Source organism: Bombyx mori, chromosome 4 (genome assembly GCF_030269925.1).
Source record: "Bombyx mori chromosome 4, ASM3026992v2".
In the NCBI taxonomy this organism is placed as follows: domain Eukaryota; kingdom Metazoa; phylum Arthropoda; class Insecta; order Lepidoptera; family Bombycidae; genus Bombyx; species Bombyx mori.
The window spans coordinates 12719786-12746186 of NC_085110.1; the positions used below are offsets into that span (position 1 = coordinate 12719786).

The 26401-nt window shown below is 37.1% G+C and overlaps 4 protein-coding genes across 12 annotated transcripts in view; 2 read left to right on the plus strand and 2 right to left on the minus strand.

The window, feature by feature from the left end:
- The first annotated feature begins 425 nt into the window (after positions 1-425).
- LOC101737598 (uncharacterized) lies at positions 426-9385 on the plus strand. The gene is made up of 7 exons (XM_004930901.4): positions 426-682; positions 1535-1740; positions 2092-2320; positions 2790-2971; positions 3476-3614; positions 5573-5703; positions 6401-9385. Exons 1-7 carry the CDS (start codon positions 641-643, stop codon positions 8706-8708), a joined length of 3237 nt encoding a protein of 1078 aa, XP_004930958.2. The 5' UTR covers positions 426-640; the 3' UTR covers positions 8709-9385.
- A 958-nt stretch (positions 9386-10343) lies between these two features.
- LOC693078 (transmembrane BAX inhibitor motif-containing protein 5) lies at positions 10344-14757 on the minus strand. Of its 4 annotated transcripts, none has more exons than XM_012694446.3 (8): positions 14517-14757; positions 14218-14415; positions 12923-13028; positions 12051-12192; positions 11778-11953; positions 11095-11255; positions 10730-10862; positions 10344-10643 (listed from the first exon to the last, which is right to left on the minus strand). In XM_012694446.3, exons 2-8 carry the CDS (start codon positions 14405-14407, stop codon positions 10556-10558), a joined length of 996 nt encoding a protein of 331 aa, XP_012549900.1. In that variant the 5' UTR covers positions 14408-14415; positions 14517-14757; the 3' UTR covers positions 10344-10555.
- A 300-nt stretch (positions 14758-15057) lies between these two features.
- On the plus strand, positions 15058-21230 carry LOC101737371 (nucleolar complex protein 2 homolog). Of its 4 annotated transcripts, none has more exons than XM_004930900.5 (7): positions 15058-15839; positions 16083-16182; positions 16283-16512; positions 17010-17196; positions 17557-18383; positions 19224-19436; positions 19823-21230. In XM_004930900.5, exons 2-7 carry the CDS (start codon positions 16125-16127, stop codon positions 20366-20368), a joined length of 2061 nt encoding a protein of 686 aa, XP_004930957.1. In that variant the 5' UTR covers positions 15058-15839; positions 16083-16124; the 3' UTR covers positions 20369-21230. The 4 variants fall into 4 exon arrangements, with proteins under 4 accessions (XP_004930957.1, XP_062524276.1, XP_012549935.1 ...); XM_062668292.1 differs by having other exon boundaries at positions 15058-15692; XM_012694481.4 differs by having other exon boundaries at positions 15794-15947.
- Positions 20894-26401, minus strand: part of LOC101742171 (hydrocephalus-inducing protein) — a 61134-nt gene continuing 55626 nt past the window's right edge. For all 3 annotated transcript variants that reach the window (XM_062668275.1, XM_062668274.1, XM_038010570.2), the window contains 5 exons: positions 25323-25547; positions 22825-23046; positions 22070-22215; positions 21253-21433; positions 20894-21122 (listed from right to left, as the gene is read on the minus strand). In XM_062668275.1, coding sequence (XP_062524259.1) covers positions 20982-21122; positions 21253-21433; positions 22070-22215; positions 22825-23046; positions 25323-25547 — 915 coding nt within the window. In that variant the 3' untranslated portion in view covers positions 20894-20981. The remainder of the gene's footprint in view (positions 21123-21252; positions 21434-22069; positions 22216-22824; positions 23047-25322; positions 25548-26401) is intronic.

The following is a 26401-nucleotide window of genomic DNA, read 5'->3' on the forward strand; positions in this document are numbered from 1 at the left end:
ACCTCTAATCTATGAAGCATCAAAATACCAAACACAAAAATCTTTTTGGCGGGAACGTGAGGAGTGAAGTTGTGTGATTTGTTTTATTTTGTCATTTAGTGTTTCTTCAGGTTTAAATGTGTAATAACGGTGGTTTATTAACTGTTTAACTGTCTGTGAAAGTCCGCAAATGTGGGAAAATGAAACAAAGCCGCTGGACGTGACTTCTCGGGATCCTCCAAAAAGTCCACTGAAAAAATCTCATTAACAGACCATCATTTTACTGAGATTTCATCCCATATCATCTCATTTCATTTCATTTCATGCCATGTTTCATAATAATCAACTTCATTTCATTTCATAATATTATTTTTCATATACCTAAAAAGTTATCATTAAAATTAAAATAAGACTTGACCTAAAGGTCTTAGTTACCAGGTTGTATAATCCCTTTAAAAAAATCAAGCACAAAAGAGTTTGAAAGAATGTGTTATGGTGAAGGTGATAAAATATTGTATTTATTCGTATAATGTTTAAAAAATTATAGATATGAATAGTATGGATAATATACAGAGACTTCCTTTGCATTGTTCATAACTATAGCCATTAAAAATGAATTTAGAGTGAAATTAACAGACTTAGTAATAGAAAATGCGCAAATATGTTTGGATATAGCAAAGAAGCAGTCAGAGTGAAAGTTAAGGTATGTACATAAAATACAGAGTTAAAAAATTATTGTTTTTGTAAATGTGGGTTCATGAAACTCAAAGTGAAACAAAACACCAAAAAGATTGAGTACTAAACACCTTTAATAAAAATTAGTGAAGAATTTATTATGTTCAATACAATAATTGAAGTTTTCAATGTGCTCTAGTCTCTTGAGCGGAGCTGCTAAATCGTGTTGTATTAGATGTGAAGAGCGGTATCATATGTATACAATTTGTAAAGTGTCTTTTATAACTGGATAGAGAAATAAATAACTTCAATATACCATTTGAGGGAGTCAAAATGTTGCGTTTATAAATTAAATATTTGTATGATATCTTCTGTGATATCAATATTTGTAACTCATTATATCTCAATAATTTTGTTGTTTTCCCTGATAAAATTCTGTGAGTTTGGAATTTGGTAAATAAGATAGGGAAGTCTGACTGCCCAACAAAAGGAACTTAGACTAACTTGTAATTTTCAACTCCAAAAATTAAAGTTATAGCAAAAGAAATCTTATTTTATTCTGAAATAATTATGAGTTAACTATACATAACATAACAAACATATATATAATGTTGTGGCTATACCAAACTTTCATTTAATGTTTTGATGTGAAAGGTTGTTTGGTTCACTGACCATCTGTGTTACATTACTCAATTCTTTTAATGACCATTTTGTAACTCATTAACAGTATTTAAAACATAATAAATTTAAAGAAACATTACCTATCAAAGGCAGAGATGGAAAATCAAGCCTTAGGTTGTGAAAAATGGGATGCTTAGTTTCCTCCCATTGAAGACTGCCTTTGACTTCACTTTGAAATGTATCTATTTATTCTTCACAGAAATGTGAGGGTAAACTCCAGCCAGAGCTGAGGAAGTTCTCAGTTGATCCTCAAATAACATCTTTAGAGGTCTTACAGAGCATTTTAGTTAAGGCATTTGATATTAAATCTGACTTCACCTTATCATACAGAAGTGTTGATGATTATGGACAAGAAATATATTTACCGTTATTATCAGACTGGGACCTGGATGCAGCATTTCTTAAGTAAGTTCCTAATATCCTACAAAATGAAGATTTTTTTGGTTTTTTAAGTACTTAAATAAGGACTTTAAACAGAAGGCATTAAAGTTTCACATTTTCTCAAAAGAGATCTATACAATAAGAGGTCTTACTTAATTGATGAGTGCCAATAACAGGCTCCATTTAGCCTTCATAATGACAGAAAAAAATTGTTCATAAAGCTATCGTTTGCACTGTTTTAAGTTTTGAAGTTGTAAAAGAAGAAAAATGAGAACAAAGGAAATATATACTGTTACCTTTAAGAATGTAAGCTTTAGTTTACAATTGTGCTGCATATATTAAAAAAATATAATATTAATTAATTGTTTATTATAGGGCTCATAATATAGCTCTTGGGTTAAGAACAGAACCATGTGTTCTATTGAAAGTCGATATGAAACCTTTCTCGGAAGCCTCTGAAGATTGGGAGCCACCACCTGCTTCTCCAACACCAATAACAAATCATGGTTACAAAGAACAACCTACAGTTGCACCAGTACAGTTGCACCATCAAACAGAGAAACAAGAATCTCAAACTGGTTTTCAAGGACTAATTATGAATCAGGTAAATGAAGTTTAATAAAAAAACTTTTTTTTTCAATAAATTGAGGAAATATTTCAGTCATGATATAGTATTTTGATACAATTATTTTCATTCATTCATAAAGTCTCTATGTAAGAAGAGAGAACTGTGGGGGAGTGCTTTTGACTGCAATATCGTCATAATACAGCTAATTTAAAATATAATACTAAAAAATGTATTTAATGTCTAATGGTTTCTCACCAATGCAAATATATACTAGGCCTAGGTCTTGCCACTGTAAACATCAGAGACATCAGAAAAGGCTGAAAATGAAAATCCTAATTAATTGGCTATTAAATTGACAACAAAACTAAGTGGATAAAATGACAGGATATTGTAATATAAATGTATTATAATATGAATATATACCATATTGATAAGGAGCTATTAGCCTCAACGTATTTAAACGATAATGTTTCACTAACATACAAATGTTCTTGTCTCATTTTAGGTTGAGAAAACATTCAATATGGTTTCAAGAGCTTTAAATCTATATGAAGATCCTAGCACTCCACCGAGACCACCTCTAAGTGACAATGAGTTTAGAGCTTTCTTAGATGCAGTTGGCCAGATTACTAATCCAACAAAACTAAGAGAAGTAATATACTGTGGAGGTATTGATCCCAGTTTGAGGTATACAAAAATATATTTTTTTTAGTAAAGTAATTTTACCATATTATAGTATTCAGTCTTCCAGACTAAAAGTGTTTTTGAAAATTAGTTATTTAAAAAGATACTTTTGCTGTTGTCCATGATCGATGGTTACTATCTACAATCAACTAGGTATGCTAGCTAGCTGCCTACAATGGCTACTGAAAAATATGACAATTATGAAGTGCACTAAACAACTTTTTCCGGTTGGCCGATTCCCACAAACAGAAATCTCGAAAAGAATAATCTAGTTTTGTCACATCTCTTGAACATCTTTGGCCTCAGTATAATAATTTATTGAACTTAACTTCTATTATTAGATGCTAAACTATATCTGGTATAATATTTCCATAAGTTTTTATTCTGAAGAGTTACCGATTTAAACGAGGGCTCGTTGCGTGCGTACAATCGATGATACCCGCTTATAATATTGTGTATTATATTTTCATTTTTCTGTTCACTTATTGTGCCTGCATATATTTTCAGGAAAGTTGTCTGGAAACATATTTTGAATGTATATCCCGAAGGAATGACAGGAAAAGAAAGAATGGACTACATTAAAATGAAAGCGAATGAATATTATTCTCTGAGAACGCGATGGAAAGATTGTATTCAGAAAGGCATGGTAAGTGATCATAATATAATCACATCGCCTTTAGAATTATAGAGACCCATTCGAAATTTTTAGATTTCGACTTTAATTAAAAAATTTTTTTTTTTTTTTTTTTATTGCTTAGATGTGTGGACGAGCTCACAGCCCACCTGGTGTTAAGTGGTTACTGGAGCCCATAGACATCTACAACGTAAATGCGCCACCCACCTTGAGATATAAGTTGTAAGGTCTCAGTATAGTTACAACGGCTGCCCCACCCTTCAAACCGAAACGCATTACTGCTTCACGGCAGAAATAGACAGGGCGGTGGTACCTACCCGCGCGGACTCACAACAGGTCCTACCACCAGTAATTACGCAAATTATAATTTTGCGGGTTTCACTTTTATTACACGATGTTATTCCTTCACCGTGGAAGTCAATCGTGAACATTTGTTGAGTACGTATTTCATTAGAAAAATTGGTACCCGCCTGCGGGATTCGAACACCGGTGCATCGCGCTCAACGCGAATGCACCGGACGTCTTATCCGTTAGACCACGACGACTTAAATTGACCTAGAATGACCCTTTTCAGCGACTCTTAATAATGAAATGACTAAAAGTAGATTATAAAGGGAAAAACTTATCCATCGGTCTCTTTCACTCCGTTCCCTTCCTCTACGTCTTTTCGGTTTGAAAATTTCATTTAATGTTTTAAAAAAAAGACAATTTTTTTTTTGATTTGGGTCTCTATAATCCTATAGGCACGACGTCATGTTCTTATGAAGTAAGTAGATATATGAATTTTTTTTTTTTATATATCAAACATACTACGGCAAACATCCTTCTTCATAAACGCCACTCTTTTGTGTCAACTTATTTGCTTGTAGTCTATGGATGAATTCCAGATTAATAACGAAAAAAAAAAATGTTACAAACAATTGTAATGTTTTACACATACTTAACATTTTTTTCTCACAATACTCTCAATATAAAGGGATACAATAAATTCTTCAACCTCATATATCAGGTTGCATTAATGTTTTAAGACTCTGATAAACATTTCACACTGGATAGAATGAAAGCTTGTTTGCGCATCTAAATCAATATAAATGATATGCTACCCTTCTTTTCATCTAAGTTAGTCAAATTATTATGTGCAATAAATGAAATGTTTTTATTATTACTTTACAAAACAATTTAGCAGCTTTCGTTAATACATGCATTTCAAAGCTTAGAAATTTAAGTTTGCCAGTTCTATTAGAGTAAAAGGTTATAGTTACATTGGAAGACAGAGATTGGACAAAATCATCAGCTTTGTCACTATATTGATGTGGGATTGATCTAGTTTCTTGTAAAGTCGCAAAACTGTGATTGAAAAAAAAAGAAACGGTGATTATTGGCACGGTGTGTATTACACTAAACTGTTGCGTCACAATTTATCAAATAACTAAATATAGCGTTTTCTTTGTATTTAAATTCATTCAGGTATACTTTCATTGTAAATTCCAAATGTGAAATATTTTTTGAGTAATTTCCATGTTTTTGTTTTATAATCTTGCATGTTTTTGTAACCTCTGGGTCTGCGGAAGGACTTCGGTTCCCTCTGTATTTCGTACCGTATGTTCCATGGGGAGTGCTCTTAGGAATTGTTTGAGTTGATTCCATCATCTCGTTTTTACCATCGCACCGCCCGCCACCGGAGTAGAGTTCATCCATACTACCTGGAGCCCCTGCGGTCATCCACAGTGCGTTTCCAGAGATCATTTTTGCCACGTACCATCCGGCTTTGAAATGAGCTTCCCCCCACGGTGTTTCCCAAGTATGATGACATGTCCTTTTTCAAACGAGGCTTGTGTAGAGTATTCAACGGTAGGCAGCGGCTTGGCTCTGCCCCTGGCATTGCTGACGTCATGACCGACAGTAACCATTCACCATCGGTGGGCCGTATGCTCTATACGGCAATAAAATGTAATGGATTTATTTTGCAGGTAAATGCAGATCTAGCGTACGTTACAAGTATGGTCCGAAAGGATGTTCTCCGGACCGACAGACATCACACATTTTATGCCGGCAGTGACGACAATCAAAACATTGCTTCATTATTTAATATCTTGACAACGTAAGTTTTTTTATGCTATTTTTTTTATTGCTTAGATGGGTGGACGAGCTCACAGCCCACCTGGTGTAAGTGGTTACTGGAGCCCATAGACATCTACAACGTAAATGCGCCACCCACCTTGAGATATAAGTTCTAAGGTCTCAAGTATAGTTACAACGGCTGCCCCACCCTTCAAACCAAAACGCATTACTGCTTCACAGTAGAAATAGGCAGGGTGGTGGTACCCACCCGCGCGGACTCACAAGAGGTCCTACCACCAGTAAACAAGTATTTGGTTTCTTGTTGATTTATAACTAAAATAACAATATCGACGCTTGAAAGGCAAATGTGACACGTCAATGCGTGAACTTTACAGTAGACTAATTTAAAGTTGAAATACCTGAAAAAAATTCTATTTTAACGAATTGTAGGATTGAAATGATTTTAATAGACCTAGAAATATATATTTTTTTGCGCATCGAGTATGGTTATTGCCTATCATTTATGTCCAAAGCAGTTATTGTCGCTTAGTCACGTTTGCCTTTCAAGCGTCGATATGGTCTATATATGACGAATTTTTATTTATTTATTAATTATTGTTATTATTCTAAATTATGTTAAATGAAAAGGTTAGATGAAAGGATGCTTGGTGACTACTTAATTTAAAATATGTTAACAAAAGAATGAATTGTTTGAAATGGCCAATGTATTGTTTCAGTTATGCTTTGAATCATCCAACCGTAAGTTATTGTCAAGGCATGTCCGATCTCGCGTCCCCTCTCCTAGTTACAATGGGCGACGAAGCTCACGCGTATATCTGTCTCTGTGCGCTCATGACGCGCCTGTACCCCAACTTCCTTCTAGACGGGGAAGCTATGACCCTAAAATTTTCGCATCTCACCGAATCCCTGCAGGTTTACGATCCGGATTTCTATAATTATTTAAAATTACAACAAGCTGACGATCTGCTGTTCTGTTACCGATGGCTGTTACTGGAAATGAAACGTGAATTTGCTTTCGATGACGCACTAAGAATGCTCGAGGTGCTGTGGGCGTCTTTACCCCAGAAAATTCCAGGGCTCGAATTATCGTTGAAAGAAAAGGAATTCGATCCAGTAGACGATCTGGCCGATGAGCCGCCGCCATCGAGCCCACTACTGAAAACACCTCGTGAAAACGCATACACCAAAGTGTGTGCCATCCGAAGGCAAAGTTCCAGTTTCAGTTTAGCAAATGTAAAAGCCCCAAAGCTCGCTACAAGTAATCAAATGAATCACAGTTTAGACGAGAACGTAACCCGTAAAGTTTCCGTTAATTCGTCGCTAAAACATTCCAAAGAGTTCCAAAGTTTAGATGATGCAACGCTACACATGCAAAACGCCAAATTCGACCGTCACGATGAGTACGCGACTAAAGAGAACGGATTGTCCCCGAAAGATAGTAAAGGTCAAACGAGACGAAGTATGAAAAGTGTTCCGGAAAATACAAAGGCTGAAATTCAAGACACACTGTCCACTGCGTGGTCGAGTACAGGAAATCTAATGAATGGATCTCCTCACGCAGACCCCTCCAAAGAGACACCGCTGGGAAATCAAATAAGAATATTGAGAAATAAAATATCGGTGCATAACAGTAAATTCTTTTCGTCGTTAGAAAAACTGAATGACACCGAGAATTCGGAATTTCCAGAAAAACCCAAAATTAAAATGATCAAAAACCTAAATGAATTCCTTAACTTTGCAACGGGAAGTAAAATCAATACGCAGCACGCCCAATTACAACGAACTAAATCGGCCGTCGACAACGCTTCCTATCTGGATTGTCCAAGAATAACGTTAACAAAAACCGATAATAAAAAGAGATCTTTTAAAGAAGATTCGCTGAAGATGAATATAAACAAGAACACTTGTCCGGAAACCAACGAGGGCAGCAGTCCCGACGATTCTCAGGAATATTATCCAATGAACACTTCCATGACGAGGGAGCTAAGACTAGAACTAGAACATTTAGATCGACAAGTTTTCGGACCATCGTACATTAATCGGCGCAGTATGTTATGCGATTCGCCTTCCGATTCGTTTAGCGTCGACGATAAATTAAGTATCAATCAATTTAAAGAAGTGAAACCGGAATGTAGAACTAGCGATGTTTTAGATCCGCACATAGAAGTTACAGAAGTAAAAGAAATGGTAAAGAAGTCGCCGCTACTCGAAACAGGAAAGTCAAACGCGAGAAGCGCTGAAGATATATATTTATGGGAAAACCCGTTACACAGGAACACACCAACGACGAGGACATCGGCCAGCTGTCCTCAAACTCCTGACGAACAAGCCGATCTCGACTTCGACGGTGATACAGGAGAAATAATCGAAGAACATTTCGGAAAAAAGTCTGTTACACCAATCAAATTATTAAGAAAAATTCAATCGGCTGATGCTCACGACTCCTTTAAGATAACTAAACAAAGTGATGTTAACTCGAGTAATTCTGACGTGTCCGACAAACACGTGACTCAGTTAGAAGAAATACAATCAATGAACAATCAACAAGAGATATCGAACAATTCGAGATCACAGAATTTCTTCTCTAGTATGTCACAAGAATTGGAGAATGCAAGAAAAAATTGCGAATCGTTGTTGAGCGTGAGGCAGCCCAATTTGCATAGCGTCGCATCAACTATCAACAATTTCCAGAAGAAGTACGAAGTTTTGAAGCCGCCCCCGCAAAGAAATACTAACGTATCTCCGATCGTTGGCGATGCTTCAACAAAAACTAGTATAAGTAGTCTTCCACCTCCCGCTGTGTTCGGAGGAGGAAATCCATTTTTGATGTTCCTATGCCTAACGGTCCTGCTACAACACAGGGACTACATAATGAGAAACCGTATGGACTATAACGAGTTAGCGATGCATTTTGACAAAATGGTTCGTAAACATAATGTAAACAGGGTGTTGAACCAGGCTCGGCAAATGTATGCGATCTATTTAAAACATCAAGCACATAAAATCGCCGACGTTGCTACGTAACATAATATTTTTATTATTCTCATCGTATTCGTCGACTTCTTCTATGATTTAGTAGTATTGCTCACTATTATTATAGGTATATGAGAATTGTCCTTGTTTGTGCTTAGACGATAAGTAAATACTAAGACTTAATTCTGTACACAAACACAATAGATTGGGTGTTTTTTTTAAAAGATCTCTCTTACGATTACTATTTTTTTAAAGTCCCGCTGTATAACCATCCCATCCCGGTATATTATCAATTATATTATAACCAAAATTTGTGTTTGTTCGTCTAATCCCAGTTTTAATCTTGCGAAATTGCTAAAAACAAATATTAACGACGTTATTGCATATTAAATAACAATTATTTTTACTGTCATTCCAATTCTTCATGAATAACATAAACATAAGAATTTATTGTGATATTTTATTTAGAGGTAAATTATGATAATATAATTTAAGTAACTTACTTATTTAAGTACCTAAATAGCACAATGATTGCTCTCAGTATTATTACTTTCACAAATTAAGAGTCGTAATATTTAAAAAATTGTCTCCGAAATCATGAAATTAATATTTTTACTATATGCTTTATTAGCTGGCCTATAATGTATCCAGATGATCAGATTATGTATTACAAGCCTATCTGCAAGAAGAATGTACTATGAACTCCGTAAATAAAGTACTTGAATTAACGTTTTACCTTATTACCTGCCTGTATATTGACAAACAGTTTGTTAGATATTATTCTGGTTATATCAATTTTATAAAAGAAATATCCCTTGTCTGTTCTGTTTAATTTGTTTTAATTCTCTGATCTGATTTTCAATATCACAGTGAGAGACATTGGGTTATAGAATAAAATTTGAAGCATAGGTTCCATCTATACAAATAAATAAAATTGGAGTGTCTGTTTGTAATAATAATATGACCACTTTTTACTAAATGCGTATGCATACCACAGTACATAGTAATATACCAAAAGTTTTTATTTTTGTCTGTCTGTCTGTTTGTTCCGGCTAATCTCTGGAACGGCTGGACCGATTTTGACGAGACTCACTGATAGGTAGCTGATGATATAAGGAGTAACTTAGGCTACTTTTTTTAGACTAGCTTCGCCCCGCAGCGTCACCCGCGGTGTAACAATAACCGCGGGTATCAGCTAACTAGTTAATATAAAATGGATATATTTATTTGAAATAGTCCTACAAAAAAGTCTGCGACAAAATCGACGATCTATCTTTTATGTGAAGTAATCGCCAAAATAGTGAACTATGAAGAATTTTTTGTTTTGTTACGTTCTTTTTTTATTGTTTGTTACTGCCAGGTTTGTATAAAAGAAATTTCAATAAGATCATTAATAAACTGCGGTTGCCGAAGCGAAGCGAAGCGAGGGCGGGTCGCTAGTTATTAATAAACTTTTTGCAGAAAACGCGAATTAATAATAACGGCTCACGAAATTGATGAAACATCCCTTGATCCCGCGATAACTGACTATATAATTTTGAGCTAAACTTAACTTAAACTGCTTAGCTGTGCATTTAACACAGTTGTTATTAAACATTTAAACAAGCAATTATCGCAAAACATATCGGGCCACTGTAATAAGAATTGGGGCCACACGATGATACAAATAAAAAATAAAAGAAAAAATGCACTTTTTAATTTATTAAACCATAATATATTTTACAACCTTAGTCTACACAAACATTATCACATGAAATCGAGTAGGAAGCAGAAAATACAGAAATTTTTCACATATTAAATAGTTTTACAAATATGTTTGGTATCACTACATTTTCAGTATGTCTAGTAATACTAGAGATGGCCAACATAATGCCTCTAATCCAATAGTTATTTTTCGTTTACTTCCTCCTGTTGCCACCAGCTCCAGACAAGATCATGGCAATTCTCATGAATATATTCAGAACATCCAGATAAACAGATATGGCCCTAAAAATTTTCAATTATTTAGGTTCTTTTTAATGTTTAAAAACTGATTTTTTTTTGTGAAATATTCTGTTATTAAAATTACTTACGAATTGATTGGGTCATATGGTTTGAATCCGTAGGGTGGATGCATCTCGGCGCGTTTAATAATAGATTGCGTATCGTATAATAAAAATCCGCCAAATACAATTAAGCCACCATACAAACTTAGTGAATACAATCCTGTAAACACAATGTAATTTTTATTAAAGAAATAGTTAATTCATAACTGGCACCTTTAGGTTTTTAACTTGTATCAATAAATTTGAGGTTCAATTTTTATCTCTCAAGGCAGGCCACGGCAATCGCGATGCAGTGTGATTGGATCCAAGTAACAGTTTTTAACATCAGGTAGTCATTAAGCCCTCCTACATAGCTTGGTTAGTACTTTCCTATTTCTTTAAGTGATTCTTACCGGCACCAAGAGCACTAGTAGGTGGTAGAAACATCCCAGCCAGAGATGCAGCAAACACAGCTCCTAGACCCATAGCAAGTGGAGCACGCATGTTCAAGAACTCTCCAGATGGTGCACACACTGCAATTGTACTCAGACCACCAACTACACCAGCAGTGTACCTGAAACAAGATGCCATTCAATCCACATTAACAATGTTCAATTTGATACAACTTTACAAATCATTTATATGATGAGACAGGCCTAGAATTCACATTAGATTGTCTGATTAATTTTTTATTATATTGCACAATGAAATACTGCATTGCAATTGCGATTTTATTATGTTCTGCATATTGAAAAAAGGTTAATATCACAATTGCAAAAAGAACAGTGCGACTTTCAAAATTTTTTTTATCATTGACCCGTGTTCCCTGGTATAATTCTTAGCTGCACAAGCGCCGATGGAATGCTTATCTGTATGAGTTGGCAATAACTTATCTGTGCCTCTGTCATTGGTGGGTGATTTCCCATTATTCATGGACAGTTTCACTCACTCTCTCACAATCAATAGGGAGTATGTTTATTTGCCTGTTATATTGCTATGGCAATATAAGTACGAAGTTTTTGGATTACGAATAAATAATTACAGTGAGGTGACTAAACAGTAATATAAAATCCTAGTTATTTATTGTTCTTCTTACCAAGCTGCACGCATCAGGATTGGGCCACCAAGGAAGCAAATTGGAGCAATGACAGCTCCCATAATACCAGTGTGCGCCATCCATGCTAATTGTTTAGCCCCAAATCCAGGTGTGTACTCCATTCCTCTTACTACCATGCCAGAACCAATCATCAGACCCAATGTGACAATAATGGACTGAAATTTTAATACACAATTTAGTAGATTTTCATCTAGAAACCCAGGTTGCTTATGCTTGTGTTACTTTAAATTAGTTACATTTAGTGGTTCTTACCATCCATCCATTTCTTGCTACCAAATTTAGAAGTGCGGGTGTTCTGAAAACAGCAACTGCACTACCAGCAGTCAGCACCAAAGAACCCGCGATGTATCCATATGTTGTTTTTATACGTTCTTTCACATATTGTGGCCAAAGGCTGAAATTTTTACATTTTCATGTTATGTGTTACCCTTAAGACGTTTACATCTGCACTTTGTGTGCAGTGTGGATAGGTGAAAGAAACTCATATTTAAATTAAATACTTATAACAAAAACAATATAGCTAGGAACACTACATATTGCTATGGTAACAGAAGTCTGGATTGCATTAAAAATACTGCTTTGCAGTAGATTTTTCTCACTTAGCACATGATTATTTCGACACATAACCTCTATGAGTAAGAAACAATACTGAGAAAAAATAAGGCCAACGGTGTTAGAATCTGTCCCAAGTTTTCAAAGGTTTCATTGTAGGAACTGGAGTCAGTGGGGCCTATTGTGGTAGAAAATAATCATATATTGTAGTTTAAAAGATAGAAGAGACATATTAGTAATGATACTATTGAAATTTCTTATATATTCAGGTTGGTTTCTTAAGGTTCTACAATCTATTTTAAAACAGGTGGAACATTGTTTGGTATTCAACAACAACAAAAATCACCAATAAAAATTTAAAGCAGATCCAACTTGTAATTAGATTGTTCATTGAAGAAAATGTTATAATAAACACCCTAAAGTTAGCAATTAATATCAAAATTCTATTGATATCATATTTGGTATCTTCTGCATAAACATTTTAAAATAATAATGGAATCTACTAAAATAATTTTATCATAATCAATCATGTCTTATCTGTCAAATCTTTTACATTATAAAATTTTACTCACTGAGATTCCTGAAGAGTACCTGGTTTTACCCCAGAGCCATAGTAGCACAGAGCAACTAGTCCAACTGCAGAGGCTCCAGCTAATGCACCCTTGCCCAAGCTGAATGCTAAAATATATATTATTACAATGTATGTAATTGTAGTACTAATATTGAATTTCAATAAACTGTAATTTTTTTTTATGATTAAAATCAGTTATACATGTTTTACTGTGGCTTTGTGGTGTCATCCTAAGGTAGCACTAGCAATTTGTTTGTCTGGGAATTATAAAAGGCAACAACGGGTTTCACTAGAGACCGAGGAGCATCTTTTTCTATAGTACATTGTGCACCAAGGGAGAAAAGTAGGACATTTCCTGCCGTGTGTAAAATTGCCACCCGAGCTGAGGGTGGCAAACACGCACGATGAGATGTCCTACTTTTTTCCCACGGTGCACATACTATTTTTTCTCCTACCAGGCCGAAAGTTTGTGGAGTATCGAGCCGGAGACCAGGGGCGAAGCCGTGGCGGAGGTAGGGGGGGGGGGGCGGAGCCCCCCATACTCATAATAAAAACAATTTAATTCTTTTTTAATTTTTAATTAAACTACTACTAATTGAATAAGAACTGTCTGATGAACTCATCTTTGTTTAACACTTCACTATTAAATTTACTAGACTACACTAACGCGCATGTGCACTTGTCAGTACCCAGGGAGGAAAAGTTACAATTTCTTCCCTGTACAGCAAGAGGAAAAGTTAGACTTTCTTCCCTGTACAGCGGGAGGAAAACCGAACTTTCGGTGTAGGTAGGAGGAAAAATATTATTCTAAGGGTACTTCAATTGCCAGTTAGTATTTTCTGGTGTTAGGTTGTAGCAAGCCTGCAAGTGTAGGTATCACAACCCTAGCTATTTCTATCACAAAGCAATCCTGGTACCTGGTTTGATGGACTGGACAGCCAAATTACAATCTAATAAACATTTTGACCTCATAATTCTAAGGTGGGTTTCATTTTAATCCATTTAAATTCATAATGATGAAAGGCAACCTCTTATTTACACAATAAATTAAAAAAAAAAAATCTAATTCAATGCTAGTTTTAATGTTTTAACATCCATCACATCTAATTAACAATAATAATAGATGTGATAACTATTAACAAAAGTATTCCTAAATTAAATCATTACAAACAAAGTCATTAGATAGTTTGTGTATTAACGGCAAACTCTTCTAAATGATTGAAGTACAAGCATACACCGATTTTCCTGTATTTATTAAACAATATTTGGAACTAATTAAATGAATCTGTAACTCACCATTTGGTCCAGCAGGTGCCATGAGTCTCTCCCGAAGTGTGGGTTGTGAGCGTGTAGCGACCCTTGTTCGAGGTTCTCGTGCATAATTTCTGACCACATAGTTTCTCGGTACAAAATTTTGTGGTACTGGCGATTTTAGACTCTGCGTTACATTGAACGCCGAGCGACCGATACACATTCGTGATAACATAATTAATTCTGAAAACGTCTATTATTATTCGGATTTTAGGTAGTTGTATTTTCATGAATTATTGCGTATTCACAAATATTTGGTACCAATGCAAATCAAGTATACTTACATACGTTTATTTCAACAGGATTTAAATTTTTTCTCTTTGATACAGCTTGAATTATTGCTTATTAATTTATTGTCGTCTTGGTTCGTATTATCATTTGAAATTTATGTTACTGGCTGATGTCTGACAGAACCTAGCTGATGAAAATTTTGCGTAATTTGATTTTTCCAGAAATGTCAATTTTTGACACATTAATGTTGCCAATGTTGCCCTTGCTTGCCGATATATCGTATAGATTTTGAAATAAATAGGTAGGTAATTTAAGTAATTTTGTCAAAATCCTTAATTAATTTTAACAATTATTTTAATTCAACTTAACCATTTTTTTTTTTCGGGCCGAGGGCCGAACCTCCTACGAGGTCCTCACACCTAGGGGGCGCGCGGGGTATGTGAGACTCAACGATCTGCAGGTGTTGAGAGCATACCGCGGGCCCAAGGAATTTTAGGGCCCACCCATTAAACGACTCCCCTGCACTCTTACACCCGTCGTCCGTTCTCCGTCCGGGGTCAAAACCCGGTCAGAGTAGGGGGGTTCCCGCGGTCAACACTACAACCAGACACGTGGTGCCACTCTGAGGACGCCCGACCGACGGGTCGTCGAGGCGATAGTCGACGACCAACGACGTCGGTCTCCGCTGTACGGCGGCCTTACCAGGCCGCCAGGGCGATGCCGCTAATGTTCCGGGATACCCCGCTGGGCCAGAACCAGCCTGCCAGGTCGGAACGCGATACACCGCCGACCGGGTTGCTCTTCCACAGTATGTTCGGTGACGACAGCGCCGACGAAAATGCGGACCACATCGCAGTCCGCAGCCGACGACGCGTCGTCTCGTCCTCCTGATGCCAGCGCGCTAAAGTGACGGTAGCGTGCGGCGCAGCCTCAACCCCCTTAGGTCGCCCCGTGACCATCACCGGGAGGAGACTGCCTCCTCATAGGGGCCTGAGCTGGACAAACGCCCTCCGCCGACCCCCAGAATTCAACTTAACCAAACCTAACATGAATTACGAAATCGTTTACACACTATAAAAAAAAAAAAAAAAATTAAATTAAAATCATTTATTTCAGAAACCAATACATTGTAAACTTAAAATCATTGAATTTTATTAAAATAACCACTCTTATATCATCAATTAAAACCAATTAAAACCATAAATGTGTTATTTATGATTTGTTCGAAGGTACCTACCATTGCCTTCCGGCAAATAATCCTAACTTGTCGGACGAACAATTATGCGCAATATGCGGTCAAGCTGAAAAAAAATAGACAAACCATCAATAAATCAATACTTATTTGACATACCTGTAACTTAAATAGTATTTTAATGGTATTATAACTAAACATATTTAACATAGATTATACACTTAATATTGATAATATTTATCATACACATGTCACATACCTACAAGTTGATTGTAGAATTTGTAGACTCGTGGTGGGTTCCGCGTTTTCCGGCATTTATGAGGAAACTTAACTACGGGTCATACGAAATACATTAAAAACTAGAGATAAAATCAAATAAAATATAATTTAAACTATATAATAATATAAATCTATCTTTGGTTCTAAGGTCCCACGTGCAAACAGTGTTCTGAATATTTTTTAATTTATAATGAAAAAAGCAACTGTACAAATCAAATCCCAATCAATGCAGGTGCAGGATTCATCAGGTACTTAATGATCATAAAAATATGTGTTAGTTTCTAGGCATTTTTTCGGATTAAATCATTTAAAATCAACATTTCTACACAAAAATTTGTACATTTTCAGACTCTGATGAAGAGCCAAATCCTGAGAGTCATAAAAAATCTTTGGAAAAATTGAAGAAGACAGATCCAGACTTCTATAATTTTCTTGAAGAGAATGACGAGAATTTGCTGAACTTTGAAGCAGCCAGTGATGATCAGGAATCTGACAGACAGAGTGACAGTAATGAAGATGATGAGAAAATACACACACCAGGAGCCTTGCAGGCTGATAGTGATGACAGTGACTTCGAGGTATGTATCTTCTCCACCGGTGTATTCTGAACTGGGCGATCCATATTCGAACAGTATTTGAAAATAGTCTGCTGCAGAAGGTTGTTGATTGCGTTCTGGGCATTAAGATGATGTACATGATTGATAACTATTCACCATTTAAAGGGCCATAGGCCTATGGAGAAATAGAAAAGTATGTTATTCACCTGCCCCATATTTACAAAAGTGATTCTAAAAATTGAATATTAAAATTGAAATTTAGAGCTATTAATTTAAAGTGGTAAACTTGTAGCATAAAATTAAGATAACTAGACCTTTAGTTTATGCTGTCAAAGTGGGTCCAAGAAGCATACTAGTAAAATCTCTTTATAACGTAATAAAAGACCTTGGTTTATCAAGAACTTCTGTAAATTCTATACTGGAACTGGTTTTATTGTTTGTAAGCAAAGGTTTTGAAAATCTAGCTCAGAATGTAAGGTGGATCAAGCATGTCAATTGCTAATATATACGTTTTACAGAATGACAATTATAAATTGGACAATACTAAAGTCACTCTTAAAATGGTTTCGGAATGGCAAGCAGAGTTGCAAAGTGAAGGCAAGATTAAACTGTCCACATTAATCACGGTTATAAAAGCATTTAATGCAGCTATGCTTCGAGTTAGTAGTGATGATGGAACTTCACAAGGAGAAATGAAAGTGGAGGGTATGAATTTAAAAATTATCAAATAATTACAATTAATTCATTTTACATACACACAATGTCAACAATTAGATCCTATCAAATATGAAATTTTTTCTTGCTATTCTTAGCAATTTTATCAATGATAGCTGTTTTTTTTTTAATGGCATAAATGGCTTAAGAATGACACTTCATGTTAAGTGGTTACCGGAGCCCATAGACACGTAAACCTAAAAGTAAAAACTCACCAAGAAATAGGAGCCATAGACTCGGGTTGTGTTGTATGATGCTATTAGTTCCTGACTACAAACAGATGTGCTTGAAAACACATATTATCGATAGAAAATATTTAAGAAAAATAATGTTTACAATAATCTTTTACAGGATCATCTGTTTTCAATGCTGTCATTCAATTATGTGTTGTTAATCTACCCGGTGCAGTAAAAAAGTATTTGGGTGTAGAACAGTCAGGCAAGGAACCACAAAAATGCAAGCATTTCTCCAAAATCAGAGGTCCTCTGATGTCGTATTTAGTTGATCTGATGAAACTGCTCTTAAGTATTTCATCTGAGAATATTTTGGGAGTACTGCTAAAGCATTTGCACCAAATGTGCACTTTCATTGCTTGTTTCCCAAGAATTGCTAAAATGGCATTAAGAAAACTTATTTTACTGTGGAGCACTAGTGAAGAAACTGTGAGAGTGTTAGCTTTTCTCTGCATTTTAAGAATAACCAGGAACCAACAAGCACTTCTTCTAGATCCAGTTCTGAAAGTAATGTACATGACTTATGTAAAAAACTGCAAATTTGTGAGCCCATCAACATGGCCAGGAATAAACTTTATGAGGAGATCCCTTGTTGAAATGTACTCTTTAGATTTGGATGTTGCCTATCGACATGTCTTTCTTTATATCAGGCAACTAGCTATTCACTTGAGGAATGCTATAGTAGTACAGAAAATTGAGAACAGACAGGCTGTATACAACTGGCAATTTGTGAACTCTCTGCGCTTATGGGGAGATCTACTGGCCGTCAACAACAGGCCACCATTACATCCACTAATTTACCCACTTGTGATGGTAACTATAAACACAATCAAACTTGTGCCAACTCATCAATATTACCCACTGAGATTTCACTGTGTGGAGATACTGATGAACTTATCTAAGGAAACTGAAACTTTCATTCCTGTACTGCCGTTCTTAACAGAAGTAAGTAATGCTTTTAAGTCATAACGTCATCAACATCATCATCTTGAAAAACATTTTTCACTGGGAAAATATAAAATTGGTATTTTATTTTTTAACTTATCAAACCAAGCACAGGGAATGGATCTGTAGATGGAATTAACCCTTTACGCTCGAGAGTATCACTCACCACATGATTTAATTACATAAAATGATCAATGCATTTGGGGTTACCAATGATTCAAATGACCCTCTTCTATAAAGGTAGCAGTAAAGCACTATTTGGAACCAGCTACTTCCATACCCCATCCCAGAGGAATATTTTTTATTTTTATTTTTTGATGTGAAACATCTATAGCCGCACGTAAAACCGATTTCTGACGTGGCGACGCATGCCGTGGCGAAGCGTCGCCATGCGCAATCGACTGTGCAATTCTCTCCCACTCCATCGTTAAGCTATCTCTCTCGCTACACTGAGCTCGGATACCTATAGTGTATACTCCGTATTGAGTACACATAACCTGTGTTTTACTTGAAAACAAATTATTTTTTCGTAATATTTTATTTTATCATTATGACATATTTAGTTCCTATAACAATCTGTTCTTTTCTGCATATTACTTTTACAAAATAATGTCGATGTTTCACATCTGCCAGGCGTCCCGTGACGGCTCACATTTTTTTTTATTGCTTAAATAGGTCTGACAAGACGTCCTACCACCAGTAAATCCAATCTACATTTAACCATATTTTGAAATAAATATTTAAAAAAGAAATTTAATGTGATAGATATTTATTGAAGTGTTTGTAACAAAACTTGACTTATGAAATTATTATGATCCTATCACTATTTAAAATTTTTAGATTCTGGCCTATGACTTCAATAAAAAACACAAAAAAGTTTCAATGAAACCTCTAGATTTTTCATGCATATTGAGATTGGCTAAGTCTCAACTGATGGAAAATGGATTCAAAGATGCTGTAATAGATAAACTGTATGCCCTCATGTTGGAGTACACAGCTAATGAATCTCATACATTTGCTTTTCCTGATACCATTTTACTAGCAGTTATTCAGGTAAGATTATCAACTAAAAAAAAAATACTATTTGGCTCTAAAATCCAGAATTGAATGGATGAAAGAAATTGATAAAATTGAAAAAGTAAAACAGACCAAATACATTAGGCTCACAAAATAATGTCTATGAATCTGTTCAAAGCAAGTAAATGATAAAGTTAAAATTATTTTCTTTTATATTACCTAGATAGCTTGAACTGAGTAATTAGATTAAAAATAAAATAACCCCCTTGAACTCTAAGCACAAATAAAGCATACTTCCTAAGTCAGTTTGTGTGTCAATGACCATGAACAAGCATTATAGAGATAATTTTATTAAAAAAAAAAATATCAAGTAAAAACAATATGTTTTCTTAACAAATAATGCAGAAATAACTTTATTTCAGCTGAAACAGTTCTTAAAATCATGCTCAGTTGCCAATTACACAAAGAGATTCCGTCAGCTATTGGAAAAAATTGAAGAAAACGCAAGATTCATTGAGCAAGAACGTATAAAGTCAACCGTTGCCTTGGACGACGAAAGCTCAATAATGGCGTGGGAGACGAGCATGAAGGCAAAGGGAACACCCCTAAAATTATTCTTCGAGAACTGGAACAGGATTAATCAGTTACAGAAACGTAAGAAGGTAACGAACAATGATGAAATAGCTGGACAGATGCCGGTCATCAAACGACGTAAAATCACCGAACAACAAGTACAGCGGCCGGAGAGCAAGGGACCTCTCGTTTTGTTCCCCTCAGACAGTGAAGACGATGAGAGACCAAACTTTGAGGCGGACGAAGATGAGGAACCACCACGCGCTCCCAAAGTCAAGAAGCAAAAGAAGAAGAAGACGCAAAGGAAAATCGCAAAAAGAAATTCACCTCCAGAAGAAAGAGATACCATTGATAAAGGCGATATTGTTCAAGATCTCAGTGTAGGAGATTGGTAATTAATAGATAATCCTAAGAGAATGTTTTTAAGGTGCGTATTCACTGCGAGCATTTGTCTGTCAGAAATTAGAAAACTGAGCGAGCGTTTACGGGGCTGACAACACTTTTTTTTTTCTTTTTTTTTCTGGCCGGGGCCGAACCTCCTACGAGGTCCCCGCGCCTAGGGGGTGCGCGGACCTCAACGATCTGCAAGGTGTTGGAAGCAGACCGCGGGCCCATGGAATTTTAGGGCCCACCCACTAAACGACTCCCCTGCACTCTTACACCCGACGTCCGTTCGGGGTCAAAACCCGGTCAGAGTAGGGGGGTTCCCGCGGTCAACACTACAACCAGACACGCGGCGCCAGGGGGTTGACAACACTGTTCTAACCAACCAAGAGAAGCCAACCAATCAATTAACCCGATTGAGAAACATTTATCAAGTTATTTAAGGCTTCACGTTCTAGCTAATTAATGCACCAGATACTCGAATGCTCGCAGCGACACGCACCTATATAAATGTCGTTAAAATTCTGAATACGCAATTTAATCTATTCAATTTATTCAATAACCAAATATATTTAAACCATTCACATTATAATATTGATTATTATAGAAATTAACGTTTTGAATCTACTGTTTTCCCTGTAGAAAATAAGTCCAGTGTACTTTAGGTTCAGCTGGTTCGTGTGTCTCTATAGTTAAACATCCAGTAGGTACTTCTGTCCAGCCTTGTGCGGGCTTGTCGTTCAGATAAACAGATATTCTCAGGTCCTGCGAACATGTAGAATTTATTCTCGAACATAATGCAATACTACTATCGTTTGATTATTATAAATGTCGTTTACGTGTAATACATATTATTAAAAAATAAAAAAGTAATGTGTTATTTTATTGTCATTACCTTCTTTGGTTTTATAGTTTCAAACATAGTTTTAACGTAAAACTCCTCCCGGTCTACGTATATTTTGAACATTCTCGATGAATCGAAGACATTTTTAAATTTAATAGTTGTAGATCCACCAGCCTTAACTTCGTACGGGCCCTGCGGCTTGGGTTCCGTCGCTATTCCTTTAATATTAAATCTATAAAATCGTCAAATTCTTAATTAAAAAATATTCATTAATCACTTCAATTGTTTTCACATATATTTTTTTCTGGGACTATTAGAGATGATTCCACTTTCGCCGCTACCCCAACAGAGTTCTTCCATACTATCCAGAACCAAAGCGTTAATCCCAAGTACATTATCATAATACTGACAATCAGATTGGGATACATTCAGTTACAGGGTATGTCCCACGCGTTTTGATATTTTCTTCTTTTTGGAGTCTTATTCAACTTTGAAATAGTCTTTAAAGGATTAACTTTTTTTTTTTATTGCTCAAATTGGTGGACGAACTCACAGCCCACCTGGTGTTAAGTGGTTACTGGAGCCTATAGACATCTACAACGTAAATGCGCCACCCACCTCGAGATAAGTTCTAAAGTCTCAGTATAGTTACAACGGCTGCCCTATCCTTCAGACCGAAACGCTTTACTGCTTCACGGCAGAAATAGGCAGGGTGGTGGTACCTACCCGCGCGGACTCACAAAAGGTAGTACCAGTAAACTGTAATATTTTTAAAGCCGTTGTCGAGAAATTTAGTAATAACCAACCACCATAGATGAGTACCTATGGCAATTAACGTAATATAGCTAAAAATAGTAGTGGAACTAACACAAATTCACCAGCGAGCGTCGATTTGAAGGACACTTTACAATTCTGCACTCCCAACTGTGTTGGTTCAAACCACACTAAAATCTTTCCTTTTTCTAATGGTCCCAAGCAACATTCTTTATCTATTTGAATTGAAGAATGAGATACCTAAAAATTAAACATTACATCTGTTCGTAAGATTGTACTTGTTGTTAATGTAGTAACGATTGTTAGTCGCTTTTAATCCACGTATTTTAAATGATCGGTACCTTTTTTAATGCTTAGGTGGGTGGGCGAGCTCACGGCCTTTCTGGTGTTAAGTGGTTACCAGAGCCCATAGACACCTAAGACGTAAATGCCTCCACCTACCTCGAGACATAAGTTTTAAATCTCAGTTTTAACAGTACAACAGCTGCCCTACCCTTCAAACCGAAACGCATTACTGCTTCACGGCAGAAATAGGCAGGGTGGTGTTACCTACCCGCGCAGACTCAAGATGTCCTACCACCAGTAAACATACACAAACTGGATTTGAACTCTAGCATAATCGCGTCATTCAAAACACGAATACAGGTCCTTAGCCCATGTCTTTTACATAAACACTAAAAACAAAAGTTTCCTCAAAAAGTTTGAAGCAAGTATTTCTGTATATCGGGTCACTAAAACAAACTAGTCGATTTTTATTGAACATGAAACTTATTCACATAAATCCCCTGAAAATCTTAGTTATGTTTTGGCAGAGTGTGCTTATGGTTAATATTAGAATAGGTACATTACCTCAGCTATGAAATCTGTTTTCACATCGGTTTTATTCTGTATTCGAAGCCGTAAAGGGATACAAGTACCAAAACTTGTCGTGAATTCAAGGTTCTTCTCTTTGCCCGGGAGACACTTAAGCTTCACTCTGTATATGTAAGTGCCAACTAAGTTATTGTAGATTTCCAATGTATCCTCCCTCTCGCCGACCACTAATGGCGAGTACGACATCAGTAAAACACTCTGTAACAATTTCGTATGTCGTATCACTCTTGTCAGAATCGTGGTCATCATCCAGCATCATTGTTGTGGGCAGATGTTATGCGCCTCATGAGCAATCCTTCCGTTTTGTGGTGAGCCTGGTACACTCATGCAAACAGCCGCCAACTGCCGACTTGGTCTGGTCTGGTAGGCGTTTTTTTTTAATTGCATAGTTTTGTGAACAAGATTACGGCCTACCCGGTGCAAAATGATTACCAGTACCAATAAACATCGCAACTTAAATACCGTCACCAACTTTGAGACGTTATATTGAAGTTTCAGTGTAATTTAGAACTAGGTATTGACCATTCATGGAAAACATTGCTTCGCAATAGAAATGGGCAGAATGATGGTTCTTACTAATGTGGGCTTACGTCCTTCCTCCAGTAACGTTCCGATATCGAGTCGAGGGAACGCGTTCCCGGCCCCGTCACGTTACAGCCGGAGTCCCGCAAGGCTCCGCCCTCTCCCCGTTACTATTCAGTTTGTATATCAATGATATACCCCGGTCTCCGGAGCCCCATCTGGCGCTCTTCGCCGATGACACCGCCATCTACTACTCGTGTAGGAAGAAGGCGTTGCTTCATCGACGACTTCAGACCGCAGCTACCACCATGGGACAGTGGTTCCGGAAGTGGCGCATCGACATTAACCCCACGAAAAGCACAGCGGTGCTCTTCAAAAGGGGTCGCCCTCCGAACACCACGCTGAGCATCCCTCTCCCGACTAGGCGCGTCAACACCCCCGCCCCCGCCGTTCGCCCAATCACGATGTTCGACCAGCCCATACCGTGGGCCCCGAAGGTCAAATATTTAGGCGTCACCCTCGACAGTAGGATGACATTCCGGCCCCACATTAAGACGGTACGCGATCGTGCCGCCTTCATCCTAGGACGTCTCTACCCGATGATATGTAGGCGAAGTAAAATGTCCCTTAGAAATAAGGTGACACTCTACAAAACTTGCATACGCCCCGTCATGACCTATGCAAGTGTAGTGTTTGCTCACGCGGCCCGCATACACCTAAAAACATTTCAAATTATTCAATCCCGTTTTTGCAGGATAGCTGTCGGAGCCCCGTGGTTCGTCAGGAACGTCGACCTCCATGACGACCTGGACTTAGAGTCCATCAGTAAGTATCTTCAGTCGGCGTCCATGCGCCACTTCGATAAAGCGGCACGACACGAGAACCCTCTCATCGTGGCCGCCGGTAACTACATTCCCGATCCTGCGGACAGAATGGAAAGCAGTCGACGTCGCCCAAAACACGTCATCTCGGATCCTCCCGATCCACTAACGGTGCTTTTAGGTACTTCAAGCACCGGTCACCGTTCTCGTCGAACCCGTCGCTTGCGACGAAGGGCTCGACGAGTAAATTAACTCTCAGACACAGCCCACTGAGTTTCTCGCCGGATCTTCTCAGTGGGTCGCGTTTCCGATCCGGTGGTAGATTCTGCGAAGCACGACTCTTGCTAGGGTTCGTGTTAGCAACATCGTCAGGTTTGAGCCCCGTGAGCTCACCTACTAAAGTTAGGGTTACGCTGAAATAGCCGCTAGGGCTATCAGCTTAGGTAGGAAAAAAAAAAAAAAAAAAAAAAAACCTCCAGTAAATGTTGATCGACGATTCGTGGATACTCTGAGAACCCTGCTGCCAATTCACCGGTGACATTCATAGCTGCTTTTTACGACATTCTTTTATTAATTTTTTTATTGCTTAGGTGGGTGGATGAGCTCACACCCCACTTGGTGTTAAGTGATTACCGGAGCCCATAGACATCTACAATGTAATTGCCGCCACCTACCTTGAGATATAAGTTCTAAGGTCTCAGTATAGTTACAATGGCTGTCCCACGCTTCAAACGGAAACGCATTACTGCTTCACGGCAGAAATAGGCAGGGCGGCGGTACCTACCCGTGTGGACTCACAATAGGTTCTGCCACCAGTAATTACGCAAATTATAATTTTGCGGGCTTGATCTTTATTACACAATGTTATTTATTCCTTCCTTCAATCGTGAACATTTGTTAAGCACGTATTTCATTAGAAAAATTGGTACCCCGCCTGCGGGATTTGAACACTGTTGCATCGTTAGATACGAATGCACCAGACGTCTTATTCTTTAGTTCACGACGACTTACAACAGGCTCTCAACAGGCTTACAGGCTCCCGTAGGAAATCGAATAAGGCCTATGTTTACTGGATATTGCATTTTTTTATGATTTAATAACTAAAATAAACTTGTTATACGCGATCGTTACCTCTGAATTTCGACTAATTTTCATAATTTCCGGACAATGTAACGTTTCGCATTTCACCCGGAACTCTGCGTCTTGCGACAATGGGTTTGAAACGATCAGTTCTCGTTGTATTGTTTCGCGAGCTTGGCATTCGAAGAACAGGGTGTCGACAATTTGACTCTGGGTGACTGTTGCGATCATGTTATAAAACTGATATTCTCGTGTTACCTCATTCACGAACATCACCTATGACAGTATTAAGGTTTCATTTTAAAAGGGTAATAAAGAAAACCAAATCCGAAAGAAAGTAGTGTAGAAGGCATGCAGAAAATAATACCTAAAAGTTAGGTTACGATTTGCAATTTCTAAATATTATCAAGAAATACTTTTTGCTGCTGACTTAAGCAGACAAGCATACGTTCCAACTGATGATAAGTAGCCACCGTCGCCCATGGACATCAGCAATAACAGCGACGAAACCTAAGTCGTTACGTACTGTTAAATTAGCAGCATCCTTTTGCTGATGCTTTCATCAGAAAGGCTTCAATATGTCTCCAATACACTATTATTTACTAATATACTAATAACTCCTTGCTGCATCTTGACGCTTCGAACCGGAACATATGATTTGTGTACAAATAGTAATAAACCGTACGAGCTCAAAATTCGCCCTCCCATCAGAAGAAATTTGCGAAAGAGCTAGGTAATAAAATAAGGCTGGTAATAAAATACTACTAATATTAGTCGATAGGAAAGAATTAGCTGTTTAACGAAGAGACCGGAGTCGAAGTATCGTAAAAGATAATCTATGTTGTCGTATTTCAATTAATCTAATACATGGACTCCCAACTATTTTGGTCAAGGGATCCCTTTTCCAAAATGAGCTGATACATCAGACCCCATAATCAGATTACCACATTTTGGAATCCCTAGTTTAACGTATAGTCATCTAAATCTTCTGATTAGCAATGTCTTAGCATGTAAACACCTTATATGTCGAGATTCCAAATCAATTTACTCTAGTTTAACGGCCGTCTGGTGTAGTGGTAAGTGACATGGTCACTACACAAGGAGGTCGCGGGTTCGAATCCCGCCAAGGG

What these genes read in the sequence shown, in the direction of transcription:
- LOC101737598 (XM_004930901.4), top strand. Translation starts at nt 641, where the DNA reads ATGTTTGGATATAGCAAAGAAGCAGTCAGAGTGAAAGTTAAG. An exon ending in AAGGACTAATTATGAATCAG is followed by an intron (nt 2,321 to 2,789) that starts GTAAATGAAGTT and finishes GTCTCATTTTAG; the next exon opens with GTTGAGAAAACATTCAATAT. An exon ending in TTATTTAATATCTTGACAAC is followed by an intron (nt 5,704 to 6,400) that starts GTAAGTTTTTTT and finishes GTATTGTTTCAG; the next exon opens with TTATGCTTTGAATCATCCAA.
- LOC693078 (XM_012694446.3), bottom strand. Translation starts at nt 14,407, where the DNA reads ATGTTATCACGAATGTGTATCGGTCGCTCGGCGTTCAATGTAACGCAG. An exon ending in GGTACTCTTCAGGAATCTCA is followed by an intron (nt 12,193 to 12,922) that starts GTGAGTAAAATT and finishes TAAAAATTTCAG; the next exon opens with CCTTTGGCCACAATATGTGA. An exon ending in ATCCTGATGCGTGCAGCTTG is followed by an intron (nt 11,256 to 11,777) that starts GTAAGAAGAACA and finishes ATCTTGTTTCAG; the next exon opens with GTACACTGCTGGTGTAGTTG.
- LOC101737371 (XM_004930900.5), top strand. Translation starts at nt 16,125, where the DNA reads ATGAAAAAAGCAACTGTACAAATCAAATCCCAATCAATGCAGGTGCAG. An exon ending in AGGAGAAATGAAAGTGGAGG is followed by an intron (nt 17,197 to 17,556) that starts GTATGAATTTAA and finishes AATCTTTTACAG; the next exon opens with GATCATCTGTTTTCAATGCT. An exon ending in TTTTACTAGCAGTTATTCAG is followed by an intron (nt 19,437 to 19,822) that starts GTAAGATTATCA and finishes ACTTTATTTCAG; the next exon opens with CTGAAACAGTTCTTAAAATC.